Consider the following 24,827-nt stretch of genomic DNA (forward strand, 5'->3'; position numbering starts at 1 on the left):
GAAGGCTTCCTTCGATGGGGATGAGAGCCTCCCTCGCTGTAATGATAGTTTTCTTATCAGTTATTAAACATGTACTTGTTTGGAGTTCACTGTCTTCTACAGCTGCTTGTGGCATCTTCCTTCATTGACATGGGCTGCAAAGGCCACAAAACCCAGCGTCTCAAAAGCAAGGGGAGGGGAGACGCCATTTGCAAAGCCGGAAATGATTAAAATCTCAGGATTGACACCATTCCCAGGCAGCAGGGGCTTGCCAATAGCACGGCTCCTGCTTCTGGTGTCTACTCTGGAGAGCACTGAGTGGATGCTTAGCTGCCATCCCACTGGGAGTAGGATCCCTCCAGCTACTGGTGAGCCAAAGGGGAAAGTCAGTCACTGCCGTGGCCGGCGCCGGGCAACAGCGCTAATTGGAGAGGTCAGCGGCCAGCCCAGCTAATGGCCTCGTCTCGCAGGGGGAGACGCGGGCCCTGCCGGCCTCCGTCCTCTTCCGCTTGCTCCAGGTGCAGCGCGGATCCATCCGCCGCAGCAGGCGCTTTGGGTAGCGCGGCGGGCGGCTTTCGGCAATACCCGGATGGAAGTGTAATGGCCGCCATCAGGGACTCGCAGGCAATGGGGACCACGACAGGTATTCCCTGTGAGCGGGGCCGCCCAGACCGGTTAGGATGCCGAGACTTCTAGAGGGCCAGCCCGGGGGCAAACGGCGAGTTTGCGGGGCGTCAGGGTCCCCCGAACCGGCTCAGGGATCCGCCTCAAGATAGGAAGCGCCTGTTAAAATAGTCCCGGCCATTCAGTGCTTTCGCCTAACTTGCCCCAAAGTTTTTGTAGGGAAGTTGGTTCTCTCGCCGGCTGCAGGAGTTAACCGTAGGCTGTGCTTGTTTTGCGTGCGGGCGTCTACAACTCTCCCCCGCCTCGCAGCGCAGCAGCCGGCGCGGGCGGGTGCCGTGTGCCTCCGCGCGCCCGAGGGGAGCGGAACCCGGAGGAAGGGGCGGGTCGCGCGGTGTTCGGGACGGAGCGGGGCGCGCGGCGCTCGAAGCACCCGCTCGGCGCGTTCCGGGGCTGGTGGAGACGGCACGGGCACCCTCAGGCCGCACCCCTCGAGCTTTAGGTTCGCGGTCCCGCGGCACCCCAACTCGACGGCGTCCCCATTGTGGGTCCAGCCTGTGGTTTCTGAGGTCTTGCCTTGCAGATAAGCTCAGGTCTCCGGCGCGTGTTCTTCCTCCGAGTTGACCAAGGGCGCCCTTCCCTGCAAGCCTCAGTCACACCGGCGGCAGATGCGTTTCTTTGTAACTGGCTTGCTCACGTGTAGGGTCCATTTTGAGTCTCTTCCGAACATGGTGTCTTCATTGTCAAGTAGATGGTCTCTTCCTAGATGCCTGTGGTAATTGAAAATATAGGCTGAATGCAGATGAAGTAGAATGTTGTAACTCTTAATTAGACTAACGGAACAGACATGGTAGCTTTGAAGTTAAAAATGCAAAAGTTAAGGTTCACTTTTCATTTCGGTATAAAGTTGGTGGCGTTTAGTGTTTGTGAGGTATTTATCAGAAGTTTAAAAATCCCTAGAGAAATAGAGTTAATAGTTAAGGAATTCTTAAGAATGTTGAACTTTGTACGATTGCCACAATGGTTAAACATGAAAACGCCAAGCTGTACATTAGGGTAGGAATTTCGTGAACTTGAGCAGCTGTGTGTTAGGCCTAGTTTACTGATATTGTTGAATTGGTTTTTATGCAGCCGGAAATCTGATTACTTTGACATTAATATTCTCAGGTTGAATAGATAGAAACCATTAAAATCGATTCAGTGAAATACCCTAACATTTTTCAGGGTTTAATTGCTAATCAAGAGAAGTGGATTCATTATCTTTCAGCAAAACTGTATTCTTCTGAAACTCATAAACACGTTGCATTGTGTTAACATTTTGGGGATGTTACTTTTCATAGGGAGGGTAAGCGTAGAAGACCGCGTTAATTTTTGTTAAAATTCTCGTAAATAATATGATCCCCTACTCTAGAAAATTGTTAAGAAAAGGGGAGCAAGGGATAAAATATAGATATCTAACAACCTGTTTTGCACAATCAAATTTTTCCTTATTGTTGCCATCAAAGTAAATACAAATATCAATTCAAAGCACTTTATATCTGCTTTTATGGAAGAATTGAAGGACAGCAACCACAAGGAATACCTGCTGTGCACATTGATAACATATGAGCTCTTTAAATGCTTGAGGTTTTTATCATTATTACACTTCAGATCCTATCCTATCCTCTCTGGTAACAATATACTGTGATCTCAAAAGTTTTTATATTTTAAAACATACCAGAGGGAATATATTTTAACATAAATGTACAGTTTTACTTTAAAACCTATTTTACACATGCCCTTTAAAATACTTTTACTGCTTACTTTTCTGTTTGGAACTGTTGTTACTGAAGCATTCTGTTCTTTAGATCACTTACTACAACTTTTTTTTTTTTAATGATAAGAGACTTGAATGTTGCTCATTTCCTTCAGGTATCCTGCTAAAAGTTTTTTGGCAGAGCACTATGCACAGACGAAAAAATTTATAATAAAGTTGAAATTTTTATTATCTGATCCCAGGTGTGTAGGCTGTGAATTTATCAGTTCTGTATGGGGTATTGGCTTCAAATGGTGAGCATTTTTCATGGGATGTTACATATCAGAAGTGTGTATTAAGAGGGAGCATTGTGGTAGGATGGCTGGGTTGGAATTAGGTCCAGATTTTAGTTCTAGCTTTGCTACTTTGTGCAAGACTCATTTTCCCTGTCTTGTAATAAATGAGGATATTGAATTAGTTTGAATCTAAGCTCCCTTCTAAACTTTGAGTTTTCTGACTTTGTAAATTCATGATGTTGTCAGTGGGCATCAATGATAGGTTGTTTATATAAGTGCAGAGAGGTTTGTTTTTCTGCTAAATTTGTACACATAAGTTGAATATGAAGCATAACTGAATTGAGAGCATAAAAATATTTTACTAATAGGTTTTGCAGTCAAAGTTTTAAAATCTTGGTCTTCATTTCCAGATATCATCTCTTCTTTTGATCACTGTTCCTGATTGTGGCTTTGTCCAGGCATTAAATTGTGTGCCTTTTGTTCCTTGAAGAAAGAGGTATGGTAAAGATTGAAGTACTATATTATATAGTCTATTAAGTAGTAAGTTAATATGTTTTAATCTTGGACAAAATAATATAGTTATGTATATATGAGTTTTCATAGGTTATTTTTGGCTTAAATAAAATAAAATATACATGGTTTTTCATTTTAATATGAGCAGGAAAAAGTAGTTTTTGTTGTTATTGTTTATTATTTAATATTTCATTAGCGATCTAAAGATGATTTTTAACTATATTATCCTTTTAAATATAAAGATGGCATTGAGGGCTTTTGGGTAATAAACGATGGAGATAAATTGGTAGGAAGATGTTTTGAAGCTATATAGATGGCCAGAAGAATGTTTGTGGTTTTCTGTAGTGAGCACAAAGTAATGTACCTGAAGAAAAATTGTCTAGTATGATTAATGGCATCTATGTTATGAGTCAGAAAGGGGACTTGGGAATCACTATAGAGTTGTGACTGCTTTCCTAGAGACAATCATCTGAATATCTTTGGGTGGACCAAGAAAAAAAAACAAACCAGAAAAGAATTTGCCAACAAATCCGTGTTATTTTAAGGAAAGCTTTTTAAACTCAGTGGAAAATATTGTACCCTTGTAAAAGAAATACAACAACAACACAAAAACCTGAAACACAAGTGTCTTTAAACATGAGTCTCTTGCTGTTTGTTCCTGTGATACCACAGTGTCATTAAAAAAAAAAAAAAAAATTACCCCTCACCAAATGCAGTAAGTATACATATAAGTATAACACTAAATTAGGATTAAAATATATGTATGGAACTACTGAAATAGCTGAAGTAGACAATACTCTCTAAAAATCTTTTAAAAATACTAAGATTATTAAAATGGCAAAATGTTGGTTCTGCCTATTCTTCCTTGCTTTATATTTTTCCATAGCACTTGTCACCTTTGAATATATTATATAATTTACTTTGTTTATTATCTAAATAACCAGTAAAATGTTAGCTCTGTGAGGAGAGGGATCTTTGTCTGTTTTGTTCACTGCTGTCTTCCCAATGCTTAGAACAAAGATTGGCACAGATTTGCTGCTAGCTGCAAGCCCAGCACTATGCTGGATGCTGGTGATAGAGCAAAGAACATGACAGATGTGGGCCTTATACCTACACAGCTTTTGTTCCAGTGGTAGAGCAGTTAGAAAATAAATGGGCAAATAAATAAAATATTGCCAGAGAAAAAAGTATTACAAAAAAGAAATACAAGGAGCTAAAATACAGAACATTTTTTTTCTGTTTGAGGAGGGGTTGGTTTATAGGTTGGAGAAGGCCTTTCTGAGGTGGTAACATTTGAGCTGAGACCTAAAAGATGAGAAGGATCTAGCCTTATGAAGAATGGGAAAAAGGCTATTTCAAGCGAGGAGCAGCAGGTGCAAAGGCCGGAGACAAGAAAGATAGGAAAGGAGCATTTGAGGAAGTGAAAGACTATCTTTGGTAGTTTTCTGGAATATGTTTACAGATGGGGAGAGTGGTGTGAGATGAAATTGAAGAGAAAGGTCCCAGACCAGATGTCACTGTTCCTTGCAGGCCTTGACAAAGAGATTACATTTTATTTGAAGTGCCTTGGGAAGCCACTAAGGAGTTTTAAGCAGGGGAAACTCCGATCTATTTATATTAAGATTACTTTTGCCCCTGTGTGGAGAGTGGAGCCCCAGAATGATGGTGAGCAAGGGGAAAGCATGGAATGCCACTTAGCAAGACTAGTACTTTAGTCGAAATTAGAGATGATAGTGGGCTAAAATAATGACAGTGGAGATGTAATTTGGAGATAGAATTGACAAGACTTGCTTGTGGATTTATGTGGGAAATAAGAGAAAGAGATATATCAAGAATACTTGCTTGATTTCTGGGTTTGGTAACTGGGTGGATTGTGGTGCCATATACTACGATGGTGAAGCCTGCAGAGTGGAATTTGTTTTATCCATAGAGACTGGGTAATTATAGAGCCAGAGAAAAATTAAACAGAAAACTGAGAGGAAATGCATTACATGTTCTTCCAATCAGGGAGCAATAAATCTTTTGACCCCCCTCCACTGAGCATGTGTTCAAAATCTTAAGTAAATCTGCCTGTCTCCTAAATCACTGCCACAGCAAAATGACAAACAGAAGAAGAAATGAGAGTTAATCTTTTCCCTTCCCATATTGAATTCAGTGGCCTTTATTTCACTTTGGACACATTATTTCTGATTTCTTTCCTAATGCCTACAAAATAAAAATTTGATTTCTAACTGTGTGTTTGTGTGTGTTTTAAATCAAACTTCATTACAGCAAGAAAAGTTTACATGATCAGTGGTATTTGCTGTAAGGTGACTTAATCTGAAATCACAGGAAGTGAGATATTTGAATTGAAAATAAAGGAATAAATGAATTAAGAATGTCTTAGGTTCCTATGTATCCATCTTGGTTTTTGTGAGGGATAAATGAAAAATATCACATAGAACTTGTCTTTAAGAAGCTTATAAAAGAAGCTTATAAATTATCTTGGGAGGCAACACTTAAAAAAATGAAATGATTTAACTATTAAACAGTGTAAGAAATTGGTGAGCGATGGCTATCCTTTAAATGAGTATTCAGAGAAGGGAGAGATTGGTGTGCTTTATAGAAGGTTTCATATCCCTAAAGGAGGTAGAGTTAGAAAGGAAGTTTGACTAGTATTGAATTAATATAGAGAGAAGGGACAAAAGGAAACAGTATGAACAAAGGTAAACAAAGGTATGTGAGTGGGGGGAGCAGAAAGCATCTTATGTTGGGGAATATACATATATACATATAGAGAGGGAGGGAGGGAGGGAGAGAGGGGGGAAGCGCAAAGTTACAGAGTGATAAGAAATAAGATTCACCTGAACCAGGAACTGCTTCTGTATTTTAATTTTTAATTTTCTGTATAATTCTCTTTATAATACTCTTTCATAATTGAACTCCTTCATAATTGTATACTAGTGCCACCTGCATACCTGAATGGTATGTGGCTCGTATGTACATTAGCATTTTGAACATTTCTAGATCTGTACTTATTATATTTGCATAATTAGCTCTTCCTTTCTCTTTCCTGTGTTTAAGTTGCTCATTAGGCTACAATGATTTGAATGGAGCTGGCTTCCACTGTATATATAAGTTCTATAAAATTTATTCGTTCACTTGTTTAAAATATGGTAGGCATTATGCCCTCAAGTCAACTTTGAAGAAACTTCAAACAGTTACATTAAAAAAAAAGCCCAAATGTTTGTACCAAATCATGAAAAGATAATGGTTATCTTGAAAGCACTAAAATAGGTTCTGCTTTGAAAATAAGAGTTTTAGGTTTTTTGTGCGTTTTAGATTCCTTTTAGGCAGAACCTTATATTTTTCATTAAGCTTTTCCTGCTGCATGCTGCTCTTGTTCTGTATCCATTTATATATTCATATGACCATTTTTCATTCAGTTATCTCTGCAGAAAAAATTGATGACTCAAGGAATGCAATAGTTATAAAAATAATGACTAATTATATTAGTTTTCCTATATATGTATTGTGACTAGTTAAATTACAGAGCTACTATGCTGAGTCACAAATAGGGCTAAGCTAAAATCAGAGTTTTTAGTTCTTTGTGTAGTGTTTAAGCAACTAAAATGTAGTGAATAGGCCATAGCTTCCTTTTAATACCATTTCACTAAAACTAAAGAATATGTTTGCTTTTTAATCTGTTGTAGGAAGCAAACAAAACTCTAGGAATTGTACTTTGTTATTTACTTATTCAAGGCTTCCTTATCCTTGCATTTTACTTTGAGAATTGTCTTTTTAAAATTATGGGTACTTACTGTGCACTCCCAATCTACGCTAACACTGCAGTTCTCTGGAGCCTCAGTCTTTATTTGGATTGTCACTTAGTCCTCCAGTTTTTTCGCTTTCATTTTTACTCTCTCCATTGTACCTTACTTGCTTTTATAACTTCTCTCTGCTTGAGAACTAACAGTGGTTCCTGGTTTTTTATTTCAAGTTCTGATCTGCCCTCTATAGTCTGTTCGCACTTAAGTCCTCATTATACATTCTCTCTTTAATCTAGATCCTGCACTGCCATAGGAGAAAACTGCTTTTCTTCCAGCTTTTTTTGGTTCTGTTTTTCTGGTCTAGGTAGCCTTTGCTCATTACATGTTTAAGTCCCACTGCTCTTTAAAGGATCATCTACTTTTATGTGAAGTAAACACAGTTAACATCGATCTATCAACTTAATGTCTTAAGTAAGAGCCTTTGGTTACAAGTAATAGAATTAGTTAAGCTAGTTTAAGATAGTGTAAGCTGAAAAGGGGGAATTATCTAAAGAATACAGGATTTCCTAGAATTCAGAGGCAGGAATACACAGGCAGGCCTCAGTAAAGACTTGTGGTAGTGCCATTACCCTCTTGGTTTCAGTTAGGGTAGCTAGAAGAGCTGATGATTCCCTGTTGCTGTTTTGGTTTGTTTGATTTTTGCTGTGCCATGGTGTCATTCCTTTAAAAAAATTAACGTGTTTTCAGTAGTTTGGAGAATATCTTTCTATAGATTTGTGTTTGTTTATATAAAAATACACTCATGGACCTTTCCTTCTGATATAAAAATGAGGAACTTTTCTCCTAATTTAAAAATGTGTTACTTGCCTTAAATTTTTTAAAAACAAAAAAATTCACAATAAATATCTTTCTAAGTAATTTCAATACATGTACTTCTTTATAATGTTTTCATGTGGATGTTCTATAATCATTTTCCTATTCATGGACATTTAAGTGATACTGATATATATCTATATATTATGCTTTATCTGTAGGTTATAATGTAAAACGTGATTATGGGAGTATACTTAGAAAATGTGAAGGAAATTGATTATTTTGAAGGAAAATATAAATTGCCAAAAGTGACTCAAGCAAACTCGAAGAGCCCAGAAACCATAGAAGAACTTGCAAAGTTGTAAGGCCTAAAATCCACAGAAGTACCAGGCCCATATGGTTTTGTTGGTATAGTCTATGCAGTTTTAAAGAGTGGGCAATTCTCATGTTTAGTGAACTATTCCAGGGCAGAAGAAATAGCAAAACTGTTAAAGCATCAAAAAAGAAAATTCTAAATAAAATTCTGTCAGAATACAACCAGAACTTTATTGAAAAATGATATGCTTTAGCCATGACCAGGTGGCTCAGTTGGAGCCTTGACCTGTACACTAAATAGGCTGCAGGATCAATTCCCTGTCAGGGCACATACCTAGATTGCAGGTTTGATCCCTGGTCGGGGTCTGTATGGGAGGCAACCTGTTGATGTTTCTCTTTCACATTGATGTTTTTCTCTCTCCCTCTCTCCCTCAAAAATCAATGAACATATCCTTGGGTAAAGATTAAAAAAAAAAAGAATGATACACTTAATGCAAAAATTGTTGAACATCATACTTGCTATTCGTTTGTGTAGTATATAGAAAAAATGGATTGATGTTATAATTTTTACTACTTATTCTTTTAACAATGTACCAAGATCATGAACATATTATTAATTGAATATCATTTATTTTCTATATAAAATACATATAACTTTTTATTTGTATAACAATACTGCATACATAGCTGCTATTCGGTGCCAGTTCACTTGTTTTTAGATAACATCGTGGCTCACAGATTAATTGTTAAATAAACAGAAAATCACTTCTTATAGCTTGAATTTATAAAGCATGAGTAACATCTAATAGCATAATTCTTCATTCTCTAAGTGTTATGTATGCTATTACCTTTGTTAAAAGCTTTTTTGTAGTGGTGTGATTGGGTACCTGTGTGTTGATATGAGGAGTATGACGTTGAGTATTATCTGTTTTATTTTGGTTTCTTCACCTTTAGTATCAACATTCATCAGTTTTGAAATTGGCTCAAGTTTACTCTTGAGTCTGTTCAGGAAAAGCTCAGTTTACCACAGAAGTCACTTGCTTTGTTTAAGAATTTCAAAATTTTCATGGCTTCATGCCATTTTTTATAAAGTTTCATAATAGTGTGGTCTAGTACAAGGAGATTGTCATTCTTGTTATATCCAAATGTAAGCTATTTGCTTATGCTCTGATAAGGAAGTACAGTATGACAATGTGGAGGCCATAGTGATCCAAGGACGTTTTAAGAAACACTGACCTAAAGATAACCAGTAATCACTGTAAACATTTTTATGTGTGTATGATTCACTTTTTACGTGAGTTTCTATTGGTCCGTGTGTCTGTCTGTTTATCCATCTCTTCTCTGCTTACAGCAGTAGTTGTAGCCTGATATATCTACTGTTTGTTTTCTGGTTTTTCACTTAATGGTTCTTGGAGATATCTTCCTGTTAATAAGTATATGTTTATAATATATTGTAAAAATTGAATAATAATCCTTGAATGAAAATACTATATTTTTTGATGGACATTTAGTTATTTTTAATTTTGTGATTTTTGTAAACAGTGCTGCAATGAACACCTCTGATTGTTACCCTTAGGAACCTACCTCTCAGCTGTGTCTGTTACCCCTATTTTAGAGATTTTGTTTTACCCTCTGCAGAGAATAAACCTCCAGACTTCTACTGTGGTGGGGGAACAGCAGTTACCTAGCATGGAATAGGGAGGGGAATCTTAGCATCTAACCAACTCAAGCAGCATTCTCCAAATTTCTCTTTATTTTAGCTTCCTACTCATTCCCATTTTAGAGTCACTTGGTGCTGCCCCTTCGTAATCCTTTTGAAGATTCAAAGTGTAGAATGGGTTGGTTCTTAGCTTTACCCATTGTCTGCCCGGGATTGTTTTCTTGGGTATACAAAGTCCTCTACTACTAATTTATCTTTTTTCCAGTGTCTAGAATTTTGTTGCTGTTGTTACCTCTTCTGTTTCCCTTTGTTAACTTTTCTTTAAGGACTTGTTATATTTGTTATGTTGCAAATGTTCTCCTTCTTCAGTCTTTTCTGCTTTTTTTTTTTTAATTTAGTCAAGCTGAGGAAATTTTTTTTTTTTAAATATATCTTCATTGATTTCAGAGAGAGGAAGGGAGAGGGAGAGAGAGAGATAGAAATGTCAATGATGAGAGTCATTGATCAGCTGCCTCCTGCACTCCCCCGACTGGGGATCAGGTCTGCAATCCGGGCATGTGCCCTGACCGGGAATCGAACCACAATCTCCTGGATCCCAGGTCGATGCTCAACCGCTGAGCCACATCCGGCTGGGCTTTTCTGCTTTCTTAATTATATTAACAAAATACATTTATTTCTATTTTCTAGGTTTTATTGCTGACAGATTTCTCTGAATTATTTTTTTTTAGGTTTTTCTAATTAAAATTCAATTTTGTTCAGTTACTTTTTTTCAGAAAGAGTATATATGTAGTTTATTCTCTGAATCCTTGCATATCTAAATTTGTATTTTTCCCTCACATATGAGAGTTTACCTGGGTATAGGGTTAATTTTGGTGTTAATTCTTTTCTCTGAGAACTCTGTAAATGTTATTTCATTGTTTCTAGCATATAGAATTGTGAGTAAAATGTCTGGTTAATGTCTGATTAAGGTTGGCATTGCGGATGAAACTTCGAATACCTTTTTAGGTAACTGTTCCTTTCCACCATTTTTAAAATATATAACATTTCATTTTTATCTTTTAAACTCAAAAATTTTACTAGCATAAGTTGTAGATACTGAGTTTTATATTCTCTTCCCATAATAACCCTGCCAGGCATTTGGGGAGCCTTTGGTTTTGAGAATTCAAGTTTTAAGAAAAACCTCAATATAATTTTTTCCTCTTTTTTCAAAATCATTATTTCTCCCCCATTTACTTTGCTCTCTCCTTCATGGCAGTATCTCCCCCCTCGTGTATTTTCTCAGGTTTTAATGAGATTCCCAATTATTACTTGATTTAAAAAGCAATTTTTTAAAATCTTTGTCCTTTTTCCTTTGTTAACTGCCTGTAGTTAACTGCTCACTGCCGGGTGGGAGGACGGAAGGTGGGCTTAGTGAGCGGTCAGGTTATTTGCACTTTGTTGAGCAACTGCATCCAGAGATGTTTCTGCCTACTTATCTTTTTTGATGGCGTTGGTAGTTGAGATGAATTCTTAGAGAATAAACCAAGATACTCCTTTTTTTTTTTTTTTTTTTTTTTAGTTGGATGGAGGGTGGAGGAAAGTTAATGTAATGATTTTCTAACAGTTTAGGGATAATTATTTACTTATGTAGAGAAAGGACAGAAGCCTTAAGCAGAAGGTGATAGCCAGGGATATAGGAAGATGTATCTTCGTTCAGAAATGATTTCTTCTTCACATCTCTCCTAACAGCTGGTGCTGGCAACCCCCAACTCCACTTGGCCTCTGGCCCCAGATCAGGGCTCTGGATTCACCCTCCTCCCCATACCTCAGCTGGAGACTTCCGTTGTTCCGGGGGCCTCCAAGCCCTTTCTTTCAAGCCCTTGCTTTCTCTCTCAAGGTATGTTTAGGGGAGGGAGTGGATGGAACTGTGTTAACTCATTTCCTTACGAAGGGTGTAATAGATAGATACTCATTAAATATTGGTTGAATGTCCCCTAATAGGCCTCTTCTTTAAAAGTGGTGCTTGACAGTTAGTCAACATTTGTTTTCACTCTACTTTCTCTGGACCGTTTCCTACCCAAAAACCTTGCAGTATGTGTATGGAATGTTCTCTAGTTTCTAGCCATTTTGTAGGATTTTCTTATTTGTTTTTGGTTTGTGTTTCAGTGGGTAATTGGGAAAGGAAGGAAATCAAATTGCTTAAGATTCCATCTTTGTGCAGGAAACTTCAGATTGCTTTAAAGGGCCAGTCATACTTTATACAAACTGTGTTGTTTCAAGGCTTGATGAGATAGATGTTGGTCAAATCTTATGAGGAAACAGTGCATATATAGAAGGCAATAGTTTTAAGTAGAAGATTTAAAATCAGTAATCCTTATTGGTGGAGTAGAGATTAGACTGTAGTGAAAGACCATTAGCTAATAAATTGGAAGATTAAAATTATAGTGAATTTCTCTTTCCTTTTATTATGTAATCTGAAATGTCCCTGACTTTCAGTACGTTTCCCCCCATAGGTGGCAACCCTAGTATAATTTGCTACCAGGGTATTATCTTTGATTTCTTCCATATACTACTATAGGATGAACATAGTTGAAGACAGAATAGATTCTCCAGATTTAAAATTTGAGGGCAAATAACAAATGCAGAACTACCTAAAATACACAAACTCCCCTAGTACTGTATTGTATATCCCATACATTAACTATAAAAAATAATGACATTCAACATTAATTATTTAGCAGTTATCAAATAAGTAAAAGCTAAGTAGATTTCTTAATAACTTGGTTCCTTTTATCAGCTTTGTTTTGCCTGTGAGACAAGAGCATGTGCTTTAATAGGTAACCTTTGTGGCATCTCATTTGGCTGCCATGTATCCTACTTAATTATTTTCTATTCTTTGTGTACTGAAAAGGTGAGGTTCCTGGATCATCAACTCTGAATAAGCAATGTATTAATGTATATATCCTGTCTCCACCCTTAGATTGTAAGCTGCAGTAGGGTAAGGACCAAGTTTTTGAATCTCTCCATGACACTAATCAAAATGCCTCACATTCATAGTAGGTTTTTGTTAGTAAGTGTTAGTTGCTTGAGTTATTTAAAATCATATTTTTACACTGGTTGTCAGACTTTGCGATATGTGTTTTTTTATAAGAAAAATTTTAAGTTGTGTAGATATTTTGAAATGGAATTAATGGTATTTAGAAATATCAAGATCTGTTCATTTTTAGCATTACACATAGTTTTGGACACATGAAATATTGCCGTAAAAACAATTTACCTTTTGTAATGAAACTCATGATATGGTCTCCTCTTAATAATACGTAATAGTAGAAAAGCTTGGGTATGGATAATCCAGAATGACCACAATATGATATTACGGCAAATGGAGAAGAACCATTACTAGGTGTGTTTAAATTTCATATGTTTAACCCCACCCTCAGATTCTGGTATGGTGAAAACTCCATATGTGATTATGATACTTGTCACTGTTGAGAATGTGATAATCTTTAGAGAATCTTCTCAGTTGGTGCGTAGTAACCACTAGATATCATTGAACTTTTTTCCTAGCCATTTATTATATTTCTTTTTAAATTTTCTTTTTATTATTTTTTAAATTCTCACCGAGGATATATTTTCATTGATTCTAGAGAGAGGAAGGGGTGGGAGGGAGAGAGAGAAAGAGAGACACATCAATCGGTTACTTCATGCAGGTGCCCCAACTTAGGGGGATTGAACCCACAACCTGGGTATGTTCCTTGACTGGGAATCGAACCTGGATTGAACCTGGGACCCTTCAGTGCATGGGGTGGTGCTCCAACCAACGGAGCCACACCAGCCAGGGTTCTTTTTCTTTTGAAGAAAAAGCTTTTCATTTCGTAGTTTTAAATAATATAGTAAAAAATTTACAGTAAAAATTTTAATATTTTACTGTATTAGGTATAGTATAAATTCAGTTAACTGGTACCTTTCTAATGAGTTTATTATCAGTTTAGCATATTTATATATATTTGAAGAATATTGAAGAATGTGTTTTTAGATCCAACCAAAAGTATTGTTTGAGAAATATTAAAAGTAACTTTTACTGTTTAAACCAAAGTGACTTCCAATTAGAAGGATTATAAAGGATTTCTAAAACAGTAAAGTTCCTACTTATTTAAATTAACTGAAATTTAAAGCTGAGACCTTTGGATAGACATAGATGAAGCTTAATGTGATTTTTACTTTATTTTCTTCAGCTTACCTAATTTTATCTATTATTTATATATACTTAAGACTACAAAAGTAAGAAAATGTAAATTTTCTAATACACAATTTGATATTTTACCTACTGAACCTTCAGTACTCAGATTCTGATCTCAGCAATAAATTATTGTCATATCTTTTATTACTTTTTTTTTTTTATTCTTCTGAAATTTGAATCATTTTCTCATACATGGTAATTACTTTCAGTAATGATGGTAACTGCAATTTATTTAGCACTTGGCAGGATACTGTTACACATGTTTTCTCATTTAATCTTACAATAATTTCATGAAAGAGGGGAAGTACTAATTTTTTCATTTTTTATTTTATAGATGAAGAAACTAAGACACAGAAATTGACACTTGTCTAGAATAACATAAACCAGTAAGTGTTTGAATTAATGGAGGCAGATAGTAATGGGTACATTCTGATCTGCCAAGGGCTTTCCTTGCTGCTGTCTGAGTTCTAGGGACAAAAAGCCAAATAGCCACAATGTTAGGCAACCTGAAAGGTAGTAGGTAGACTCTAGGAATACCTCAGGGGAATGTTCTATTCCTTTTCATTTCTTCTGTTTTGTTCTTTTTTTACATGTTAGTAATAATAACTTGAGAAAGCAGATAATGTCATTCTGTTGTAAGATGAATGAAACTTTTATTTTAAACATAAATTATCCCTGAGACACTTAAGAAAGTAGGAAATATGGAGAGAAGTTTGTTGAAATTTTTACATGCTATTAATAGCTATAGGGTCAACTAATAAGCAAGTGAGAAAATTAATGGTACATGTGTGTAATTGGAATGTAAAGTTTTAGGGCTCTCTTTTTAAGATTTAAAAAATCCTGTTTAAAAACTATAGCATCAACTTAATGTAAAAGTCTTAGAGCTTAAGGGTACTTTTCCAATTGTGGTTTTCTTTAGATGAGGAAACTGAAGTGCAGAGAAGTTGAAGCAAAGCTTGACCAGTGTGACAGAGCAAAGCTGGAAGTAAAGCTTGTATTCCCTGACTTCCGTGTTAGAGTTGTTTCTACTTCAAACTATTGCTTCTTGGTAAGCTGTTCTTAAAGTAATTAACAGAGCCTTTATTTTTTAATTTATGTATTTGAGCAACATTCCTACCTTGTGTCAGAATGAACTTAAAATATGAAGTTTACTGATAACTTTTGTGATGAAAATTTCAACTCTTTGTTTGGTTTTAGGTGAGTTAATGTGGGAAAAATCCTGGTATTTTGAAGATGTCTCAGCATAATATTGTTTCCTGTTTAAATTACAAGTAATTTCAAGAGTTTTCAGGAAAAAAAAATTGGGATTTTGTTGTTAAATCATGCCATCTGAACAGAAACAGTTATTTTTTGATGAAAAACAAGCTACTTTAAAAAAAGATTATGATGTGAAAAATGACATAGTTGATACTGTCAGATCAGTAATTAAACCAAAAATTTTGGAAAGTAATTTTCATTATAAACTGAAAAATGTAAAAATTGATTTGCCGAAGATAAATATTCCAAATGAAGTCCTGTTGAAACATGAAGTTGACAAATACAGAAAATTATTTCAGCATAAACCACAGACTGCAAGGAAATCTATCAATATAAAGACTGTAAGCCGTGTAGAGGAGTGTATGTTGCTCCATAAGTCTGAGAGTGTTGAAGAAGCAGGTATAAAAATGTCTGCAAAAATACTCAGTTTCAACTGTTTAAAATGCCGAGATAGCACTCGATACAGCCCAAATGATTTGCAGAAACACTTTCAAATGTGGCACCATGGTGAATTACCTTCCTATCCTTGTGAAATGTGCAGTTTTTCAGCAAATGACTTCCAGATATTTAAACTACACAGACGAATCCATAGAGGCACTTTAGTAAAATGTGACATTTGTAATGATGAGAATATATATACTTTATTAGACTTGACAAAACATTTTGTATCCACTCATTGTGTAAATGGTAGTTTTCAATGTGAAAAGTGCACATTCTCCACTCTGGATGTTGGCACGTTTGTTCAGCACATTCATAGACACAATGAAATCCATTATAAAAGTGATAAATACCATCATATATATTTTACCAGAGGAGAGATTCAGAAACACCTTCATGTTACATTTCCCTTCACTTGTCAGTATTGTAGCTATGGTGCCACAAGGAGAGAGCACCTTGTAAGACACGTTTTAACTTTACACAAAGAACATTTATATGCGAAAGAAAAACTGGAAAAAGACAAATATGATAAAAGGATGGCACAGACTTCAGTAGGACTTAAGCTAATACTGAAAAGATACAAAATAGGTGCATCTAGGAAGATATTCTGGAAACGTAAGAAAATCAACAATGGAAGTGATCAAAGTATAGAACAAAACACTGAAGTACTTAAAAAAGTGAACAAAACACAGGCTAAATCTGAAGAGCAGAGCCATCTTATTCAAGAACATTTGCATGAAGAAAAGGAAAAACGACTACACTGTGAGAGTAATGATAAGCCTGCTAAGTCAGAGTCTGAAAAGCCAACTCTTCCGTCCACTAGACAGTATAACAGAGCTGAAGAGCTATCAAATTCTACTTCAGGTGTCTCAAAAAATGCTGTACAAGGACCTACAGTGTTAATGGTGAAAAATAATAGAATAACAGTTCCAGCTAACTATAGTGCTAAGTTTATGGGCTTCAAGATGGTGGATGGTAAACAACATATTGTAATCAAATTGTTGCCTACCATTAAGCAGAATTTATATTCACCATGCTCACAGTCAGCTGTTGCAAAGGACAGAACTGCTAATTTGCAGCTGCAGACTTTGGACACCACTGGGTTTTTAACAAGAGTAACAACTGAGTTAAGTGACACAGTTTACATGAAAGCAGCTACATTTTCATGTTCATCTCCTGTACTTGCAGGGAAAGTAACTTCAGAAAAAGAAATAGCTTTGCTGTCTCAAATGAGTAATACGCTTCAAACAGGGAATGATGAAAAAAGGGTATCTTCTTTGCCAACATCATCAGAATTAGTTACGTCATCGGTGAATTTGACCACAAAAGTTGGAACAAGAGATAATGTTGACTTATTGGGAAGTCGTATTACTCACAGTCTCTCTGAGGTACCAGGTACCATGAAAAGTTCAGATAAAGTCAACTCTACTGCCAAGCCAAATGCATACAACAGTGGAGATATGCATAACTATTGCATTAATTATGTCAACTCTGAAATACCTGTTGAATCTTCCAACCAAGGGTCATTACCTTTTCATAATTACTCAAAAGTGAATAATTCTAATAAGCGTCGTAGGTTTTCAGGAACGATGTGTGAAAGCCCTCAAAGGGAACCATCAAGCAAGACAGTTGTTCAACAACCAATAAGTGAGTCCGTTTTATCACTAGTGAAAAAGGAGAGCGCAAACCCAGATAGCATGTTAGCATCTGTTAGCCTTTTAAATACTAAAGATGAAACTTTAAAACCTCAAGCTGAAATCGAAGAACAGTGTGTCTTAGAAAAAGGGCAGAACACTGATGAACAGAACCTGTACATTAATGAGTATCAGGACTTGGAGAGCGTGACTGAAAAGCCTAATGACGACATTCCCAGTGTCGAGTCACCTTTGATGCCCAGAATCACATCTGTGTTCTCTCTCCAGAGTGAACAGGCATCAGAATTTTTGCCACCTGAAGTAAACCAGTTACTTCAAGATGTATTAAAAACAAAATCTGGTATAAAAAAAGACTCTAGTAACACTCCAGATAAAGCCCTGTCACTTCACTGTGACCAGTCATTTCAGAAACATGAGGGAGAAGGCAGAATTATTGAATCTTCAAAAGACTTCCAAGTACAAGGCTTCCCAGTTCCATCTGGTAGTATGGGGATTAATGTGCCTACAAGTGATCTGAATTTAAAATGTAATGGAAAAGAAACACAAATGCTGTCAGTGTCACAAGACATGCGAGATTCAGAGAAGACACCTAGAATTTCAAGTATTGGTACATTACTTAAGACTCAGTCAGATGCAATAATAACACAGCAGCTTGTAAAAGACAAACTACGAGCCACTACACAAAATTTAGGTTCTTTGTATGTGCAGAGTCCACTTGTAAATTCAGAACCAAAAAAAGCTATATTTGTTCAGACTGCAAATGGCTTTATTGTACCATTGCACATCGCTAACAAGCCTGGATTACATCTTGTTTCAGGAAAACCACAGGTTAATACACAAGGTGCACCTGCTACTCTTCTTTTAAACAAGAAACCTGGGATGATTTTAACACTTAATAATGGGAAATTTGAAGGTGTTAACACTGTCAAAAGTGAGAGTGCTCAAGCTTGTGGAACTACAACAAAAGAGCCTTGCAGAACACCTCTTTTAAAGGTAGAACCGAACAGTAATTGTCTGACACCTACACTTTGTTCCAGCATTGGCAGTTGTTTGAGCATGAAAAGTAGCTCAGAAAATCCTTTGCCCTTAAAAGGCCCTTACATTATTAAAACACCAGCAAGTTCTTCAGTGAAAGCTGTTCCTACTCCTAATATAATAATATCTGAGCATCAGGGCACTAAGTCAAATAGATTGGATTCAGTAAAACAGCAGAATGAGACTTTTCCAAAACCACCTCTTTTTACCCTTTTGCCTGATGGCAAACAGGCTGTTTTTTTAAAATGTGTGATGCCAAATAAAACTGAGCTGCTTAAGCCTAAATTCGTCCAAAATAATACTTACTATCAAAATATACAGCCAAAGAACCCTGAAGGAACACCACAAAAAATATTGCTGAAAATTTTTAACCCTGTTTTAAATGTGACTGCTGCTAATAATCTCTCAGTAAGCAACTCTGCATCCTCATTGCAGAAAGACAATGTATCATCTAATCAGACTGCAGGAAGAGAGCAGAAAGAGCCTGAATCTTCTAGAGATGCCTTACCCTACTTACTAGATGATATGATGCCAGCAAATGAAATTGTGATAACTTCTACTGCAACATGCCCAGAATCTTCTGAGGAACCAATACGTACCACTGACCGTTCAGAGGGCAGGACATTGAGGTATAAAACAAATTGTACAATTGAGAGGAGCTTTAATAGAAGAAAGACTTCCAAAAAAAATTTTTCAAGAATAAAAACGCGTTTAAGAAGTAAAGATTCTGAAACTGCCAGTGTATCTAGAAACAGAAATTGTAAACGAAAGTGTAGGGATAGTTACCAAGAACCTCCAAGAAAAAAAGCAACATTACATAGAAAGTGTAAAGAAAAGGTTAAGCCTGAAGATGTCCATGAATCATTTGCATTTAGCAGACCTAGGCTTTCAAAAGATTCAGTCAGAACTTTGCGACTTTTCCCCTTTAGTTCCAAACAGCTTGTGAAATGTCCCAGGAGAAACCAACCAGTTGTGGTGTTGAATCATCCGGATGCAGATGTACCAGAAGTAGTAAATGTAATGAAAACGATTTCCAAATTTAATGGACGTGTGCTCAAGGTTTCATTGTCAAAGAGAACTATCAATGCTTTACTGAAACCAGTTTGTTGTAACCCTTCTAAAACAACTTATGGTGATTTTTCCAAGAGGCACAAAACATTTAAACCTATTAGTTCTGTGAAAGAAAGATTTGTGCTAAAACTAACACTCAAAAAGACAAGCAAAAACAATTATCAGATTGTGAAAACTACCTCTGAAAATGTTCTGCAGGCTAAATTTAACTGTTGGTTTTGTGGTAGAGTATTTGACAATCAGGATGCTTGGGCTGGTCATGGGCAGAGACATTTAATGGAAGCTACTCGTGATTGGAATATGTTAGAATAATTTAGTGTAGTTACCAAGGGAAAAAAAAGTAAAATTATCTCAGAAGAAAACAGTAGGTTTAATCACCTTAATGCAGACATTTTCTATTTCAGTATTGTACCTGAAATTAAACATTTAAAAATTGGTTATATTCCATAGAGGAGAAAAAGTTTTGTGTGTGATGTTTGAAAAGGCTTTCACTGCACACATAAGTTTTGAAAGAAATTCATCATAGCACAGATATACCTTGATTTGACTTTTAAAAACTGTGTTCTTGGGAAGTTAAGGCTAAAGAAAATTTTGATAAAAATGTTTTCCCAATTTAGTTCTTCAGTGACTTGGTAATGGCTGACAGCCCCATCCATTCCTTCTCTTCTTCCACCAGCCTTATGAATCTGATAAGTGTAGTTCCTCTGAAGTTGGAGAGCTCTTTCACCATGGAACTGAAGGAGTTTCACATCATTTGTGAGGATATACTAAGAGCTTGGGTAAAGAACTTACTGTACAGCTGCTAAATATAGTTCTTTTGAAGGGTATAGGTTCTTTTGAGAGTACATTTACTTCACTACAGTTACAATTCATAATGCTCAAAAAGAGTTTTTGACAATTTTTTTTTCTCATAAGCTGTGTCCCATATCAGATTGTAATACCCTTGCAAGGTGATTTTCTAAATGGCTATCTCAAACATTGCAGTAGATGGGCGGTCTTGAAAGAAGAATTAAACTCTCTTACTCTAGGATGAAGTCCAGTTAAAGAACTTGAACACTTCTGTTGATTGATTATATTCTCCAGTGATCCCCTTCTATAGAACTATGCTTATTTCATTTAAACTGTCCCCCACGAACCAAATTTTCATTTTTTCTTTATTGCCATCCCTTTAAAAAGAGTGGTACATAGAAACACTTTCAAGGAAATAGCTTTTCTCAAAAACTAAAAAATTCTACAGAAACAATTATTTTGAAGCGAGATTAGCAAAACGAGTCATATTTTTGTCTCTGTTTAATTACAGTTAGTGTCTCAACATCTCCACATTGGGACAAACCATTTTTTGTTAGCAACTTTTCAGTATGACATACCCAAAGCATATTATTTACTGATTGTTGGCAGTTGAAAGTAAGCATTAATGATGGATCCAATGACGGTGCATAAAACTTCAGGACAGATTCCTATGGGACATGCCCAACAGAGGTAGAGTTTTAAAATGGATATTTTCATGGCAGCGACAGAATCATCAAACTTTTCACCTTGTAAGTTTGGGTCAAGTTTTGTTGGATCATTGGAAAATGGAGTTCTGTTATTGCAAAATTATAGACTATATAATTTTTTGTTACATTGTTACTAAAAGTATTATGACATTTTCATTGATTGAATGAAAACTTCAGGGCTTTTTTTCTGTATATAACAAAGAATTTAAACCTGTACATATTTTTGTAATTTTCAGTCTTGTAAATTTGCACAGAAAGTTTTTGACATAAAAAGTTTATTTTATTTTTTTCAATTTAGTTCTATGCATGCATTAATAAAACTGGTTGTTTAATTTAAAAGGAATATATAAGACTTTACCCATGTTATTTTCTTGGTTTTTATTTCAGATGTAGAATTTTTTGGGGGGGTAAATTCATTTTTCAGGGATTGAACACTATTGTGCCTAAAAGATGTGAAACAGTTTACATATATCAACTGTAACAGTAGGTCCCAAATGGGCCTGTTCCCCAAATAGTTTTATTTTAAAGAAAGCCATACATAGATGCTTCAAGCTAATCTTGCTATGCACATTATACATGTACTGTTTTTGTGCATTTTGTCTACTTTCTTAGTGAAGTATTTTTTGTATAAAACCTGTTAAAATTGTGTTTCTTAAATTGAGCCTAAGAATGGAGTTGATTGGAAATATACAGTATATATTAATAATGTATATGGTGTTTAAAGAATGGTAAGCATTGTTAATTTCTGTAATGAACGTTTTCAATTAAATTTAAGTTTGCGTTTACACAATTTTTCTGCTGTGCTAAAATTGAATGGGAATTTTATTCTATTGGGAAATAATTTAGATTTTAAAGTTTTTTTATCTTTATTCTAGTGGACTATGCAAAATAAAATGTGGGATTTTTTCCCCCCAAATCACAGGTGAAATTTGAAATTTTGTTTGAGAAGGGTAACACCATAATTTTACTATGGTTGTGCTGGTAAGGATACCAATAGGGAGGCTTATGCCATTCAGTAACCTAACAGCAATAAAATTGAAATGCTCTTTTGTGGATAGATCTATTAGGGTGCATCACTTTCTGTTAATAGAGAAGAGAAAGAATTATCTCACCAATGTTTGCAGCACTGTAAAAGTACATTTCAAATACCGTATGATTGCCCTGGCCGGTTTGGCTCAGTGGTTAGAGTGTTGGCCCGTGGACTGAAGGGTCCCGGGTTTTCTGGCCAGGGACACATACGTTGGTTGCAGGCTCTGGTCCCCAGGCCGAATGTGGGAGGCAACCAATCGATGTGTCTTTCTCACATCGGTGTTTCTCCTCCCTTCCACTCTCTGAAAAGCAATGGAAAAAAAGCAACCGCCATATGATCTCACTTACATGTGGAATCTAATGAGCAGCATAAATTGACAAAATAGAAACAGAGGCATGGTTACATAGAACAGACTGACAGCTGTCAGAGGAGAGGTTGTTGGGGGTCTGGATGAAAGAAGGTGAAGGATTAAGCAAAACCCCAAAAAACCCTCATAGACACAGATAACAGTGGTGACAGCCAGAGCTGGAAAAGGGGGTAGGTGGAGGTGGGCACAGGGGGAATAAATGGTGATGGACAGAGACTTTGATTTGGGCAGTGTGCACACAATGCAGTTGTGCAGATGTTTTGTTGAGTTTTACACTTGAAACTTGTGTGGTATTGTGAACCAGTGTCACCCCAATAAATTTAATTAAAAATACATTTCAGAACAGCCAAACCAGTATAAAAAAATTTAATGTTGAGATACATACTTTTTGCCTTAAAAGTTTTAGAAGCCGTTTAAAAACACTTCATGCCCCAGATACTCTAGTTACTATTTTTTTTGACTTTGTTAACTTAGGTTATTCTGAAGGAGACAAACCTACTTGGAGCTACTTTATTGCCACAGCAGAAAATTAAAAAACAAAACCCTTTATCCTTTCTTTTCTCTCTGCTGAAACAGCTAAAGATGCCTTTACAAAACATGATATTCAGTAGTTTGAAGTACTTATTACAACTAGAAGAGTACATTTTATTATTGCAATCTAACTTCTGAGTCAGGAATTTGTTTCATTTCCCCCCTATTTGTCCATTGAAATATGTGCCTCACTATTTGGCATTAACTTAAAAATAAGTTTAATTTTTAAAGAGTTTACCATTTTATCTTAACTAAGCATTCAGTATCACAGAATCAATGTAATAGTTTTTTTTTTGTTTTTTTAAAATATATCTTTATTGATTTCAGAGAGAGGAAAGGGGAGAGAGAGAGAGAGAGAGAGAGAGAGAGAGATAAAAACATCAATGATGAGAGAGTCATTGATCGAGCCCGCTACCCGGGCATGTGCCCTGACCGGAAATCGAACCCCGATCGCCTGGATCCTAGGTCGACACTCAACCGCTGAGCCACTCCCGGCCAGGCAATGTAATAGTTTTTTAATGAAAAATTTTGATTTTGTTAAGGGGTCAGTGAGGTTTTTCAGTAAAGGGTCAGATAGTAAGTAACTATAGGCTTTTGTAGGCTCTCTGGTCTCTGTCATAACTACTTAATTCTGTCATAATGCAGAAGCAGCCATAGACAATACATTAGTAAATTAATGTGCCTGTGTTTTAATATTTTTTAAAAAATAGGCAGTGGACCAGCTTTAGCCCACCAAGTAGTTTACCAACCTTTGCTGTCTGTCAAAATTTCGCTATTAAGGTGGGATTTTTATTAAAAACAGGCATTTGATACAGTTCTTGTGATGTACACCACTTGTATATAAAGTTACTAATGTCGATGTGTCTTTAAAAGTGAATGAAATGAGATGAATGAATTTAAATGTAATGAAAATGATGACTGGGTAAAGTGGCTGTGAAACTCAGAGGGTACTGGCCAGCTAGAGCTAGTCTGCTGTAAACAGCCTGCTGAGTATTAAACTCACTGGAAGCTGTGGGCAGCCTGGAGCCGGTGGGCAGAAAGTTGCCCCACTGAGTGCCAAAGAAACTCACTAGAGGTGTGACCAAGCCGGAGCCTACTGGGTGGCTGAAGGAAATTCAGCATTGGTGAGCGTTGGTGGGCTAGAGCCAGTGAGCAGAAATAGGCCTGAGAGATGGCAGGAAAGCTCAGTGGAGAATGCCCCAGGCCAGAAGACAAGTGACCTGCTAGGTGGCTGAGAAACTCACTAGTGATTGTCACCTGGCTTCCCTAATCCACTGATAGGATAAAAACACACTGGAACCAGGAAGGGATATATATATATATATATATATATATATTAAACAGCACCCTTATTGGCTGCTCATAGTCTGCCTCAGTGGTTAACCTCATCTACAAGTCTGTGAGTCAAGCCCCCTTGACCGACACCCAGATTTTGTCAGTTGTTATAATTGAGACTCCTGGCTTCTGATAATTGAAGTGCTGCTATCAGTGTGCCAGTGTTTATGAAAATTAGCCCTGGCCAGCAGAGCAGAACCCCCAGGGAACATTTTTTTCTATTGATTGTTTTCAGAAAGAGTAGGAGGGAGGTTGGGGGCGGGAGGGAGAGAGAGATGTGAGAGAGAGACATCGATTGGTTGCCTCCTGCATGCACCCTGAGGGAGCCAGAGATCGAAACTACATGCCCTTGACTGGGAATTGAACCCGTGACCCTTCAGTGAGCAGTCCGATGCTCTAACCACTGAGCAACTCTGGCCAGGGCCCACCAGTGGATTTCTCCGTGATGCTCATTCTCCTCTTACCAGTGCATTTTGGATGGCCTTGGTGAACACTCTTGTCCTTTGGAAAATAATTCTTTACATAACAAAAATCATAACCAAGACATCATTGTCAAGCACTGTCACTAGATGTCCTAGTTACGTTAGCGCACCAGTGAGCAGTGTAGTGGCCTAAATTTCCAGCTGCTTTGTTTTATCCAAGATTATGATTATTTTTAAAATAAAGTGTTATTTTCTTACATGACTGAAAATACTTTACACCTGTTTCTTTT

At 36.5% G+C, this 24,827-nt stretch overlaps 1 protein-coding gene across 1 annotated transcript; it reads left to right on the forward strand.

The window, feature by feature from the left end:
- The first annotated feature begins 516 nt into the window (after positions 1-516).
- On the forward strand, positions 517-20,563 carry ZNF518A (zinc finger protein 518A). The gene is made up of 6 exons (XM_081157902.1): positions 517-622; positions 3,042-3,127; positions 11,410-11,557; positions 14,235-14,286; positions 14,820-14,948; positions 15,098-20,563. Exon 6 carries the CDS (start codon positions 15,223-15,225, stop codon positions 19,666-19,668), a length of 4,446 nt encoding a protein of 1,481 aa, XP_081014028.1. The 5' UTR covers positions 517-622; positions 3,042-3,127; positions 11,410-11,557; positions 14,235-14,286; positions 14,820-14,948; positions 15,098-15,222; the 3' UTR covers positions 19,669-20,563.
- The last annotated feature ends 4,264 nt before the right edge of the window (positions 20,564-24,827 follow it).

This window comes from Miniopterus schreibersii, assembly GCF_964146895.1.
Source record: "Miniopterus schreibersii genome assembly, chromosome: 14".
Lineage (NCBI taxonomy): Eukaryota > Metazoa > Chordata > Mammalia > Chiroptera > Miniopteridae > Miniopterus > Miniopterus schreibersii.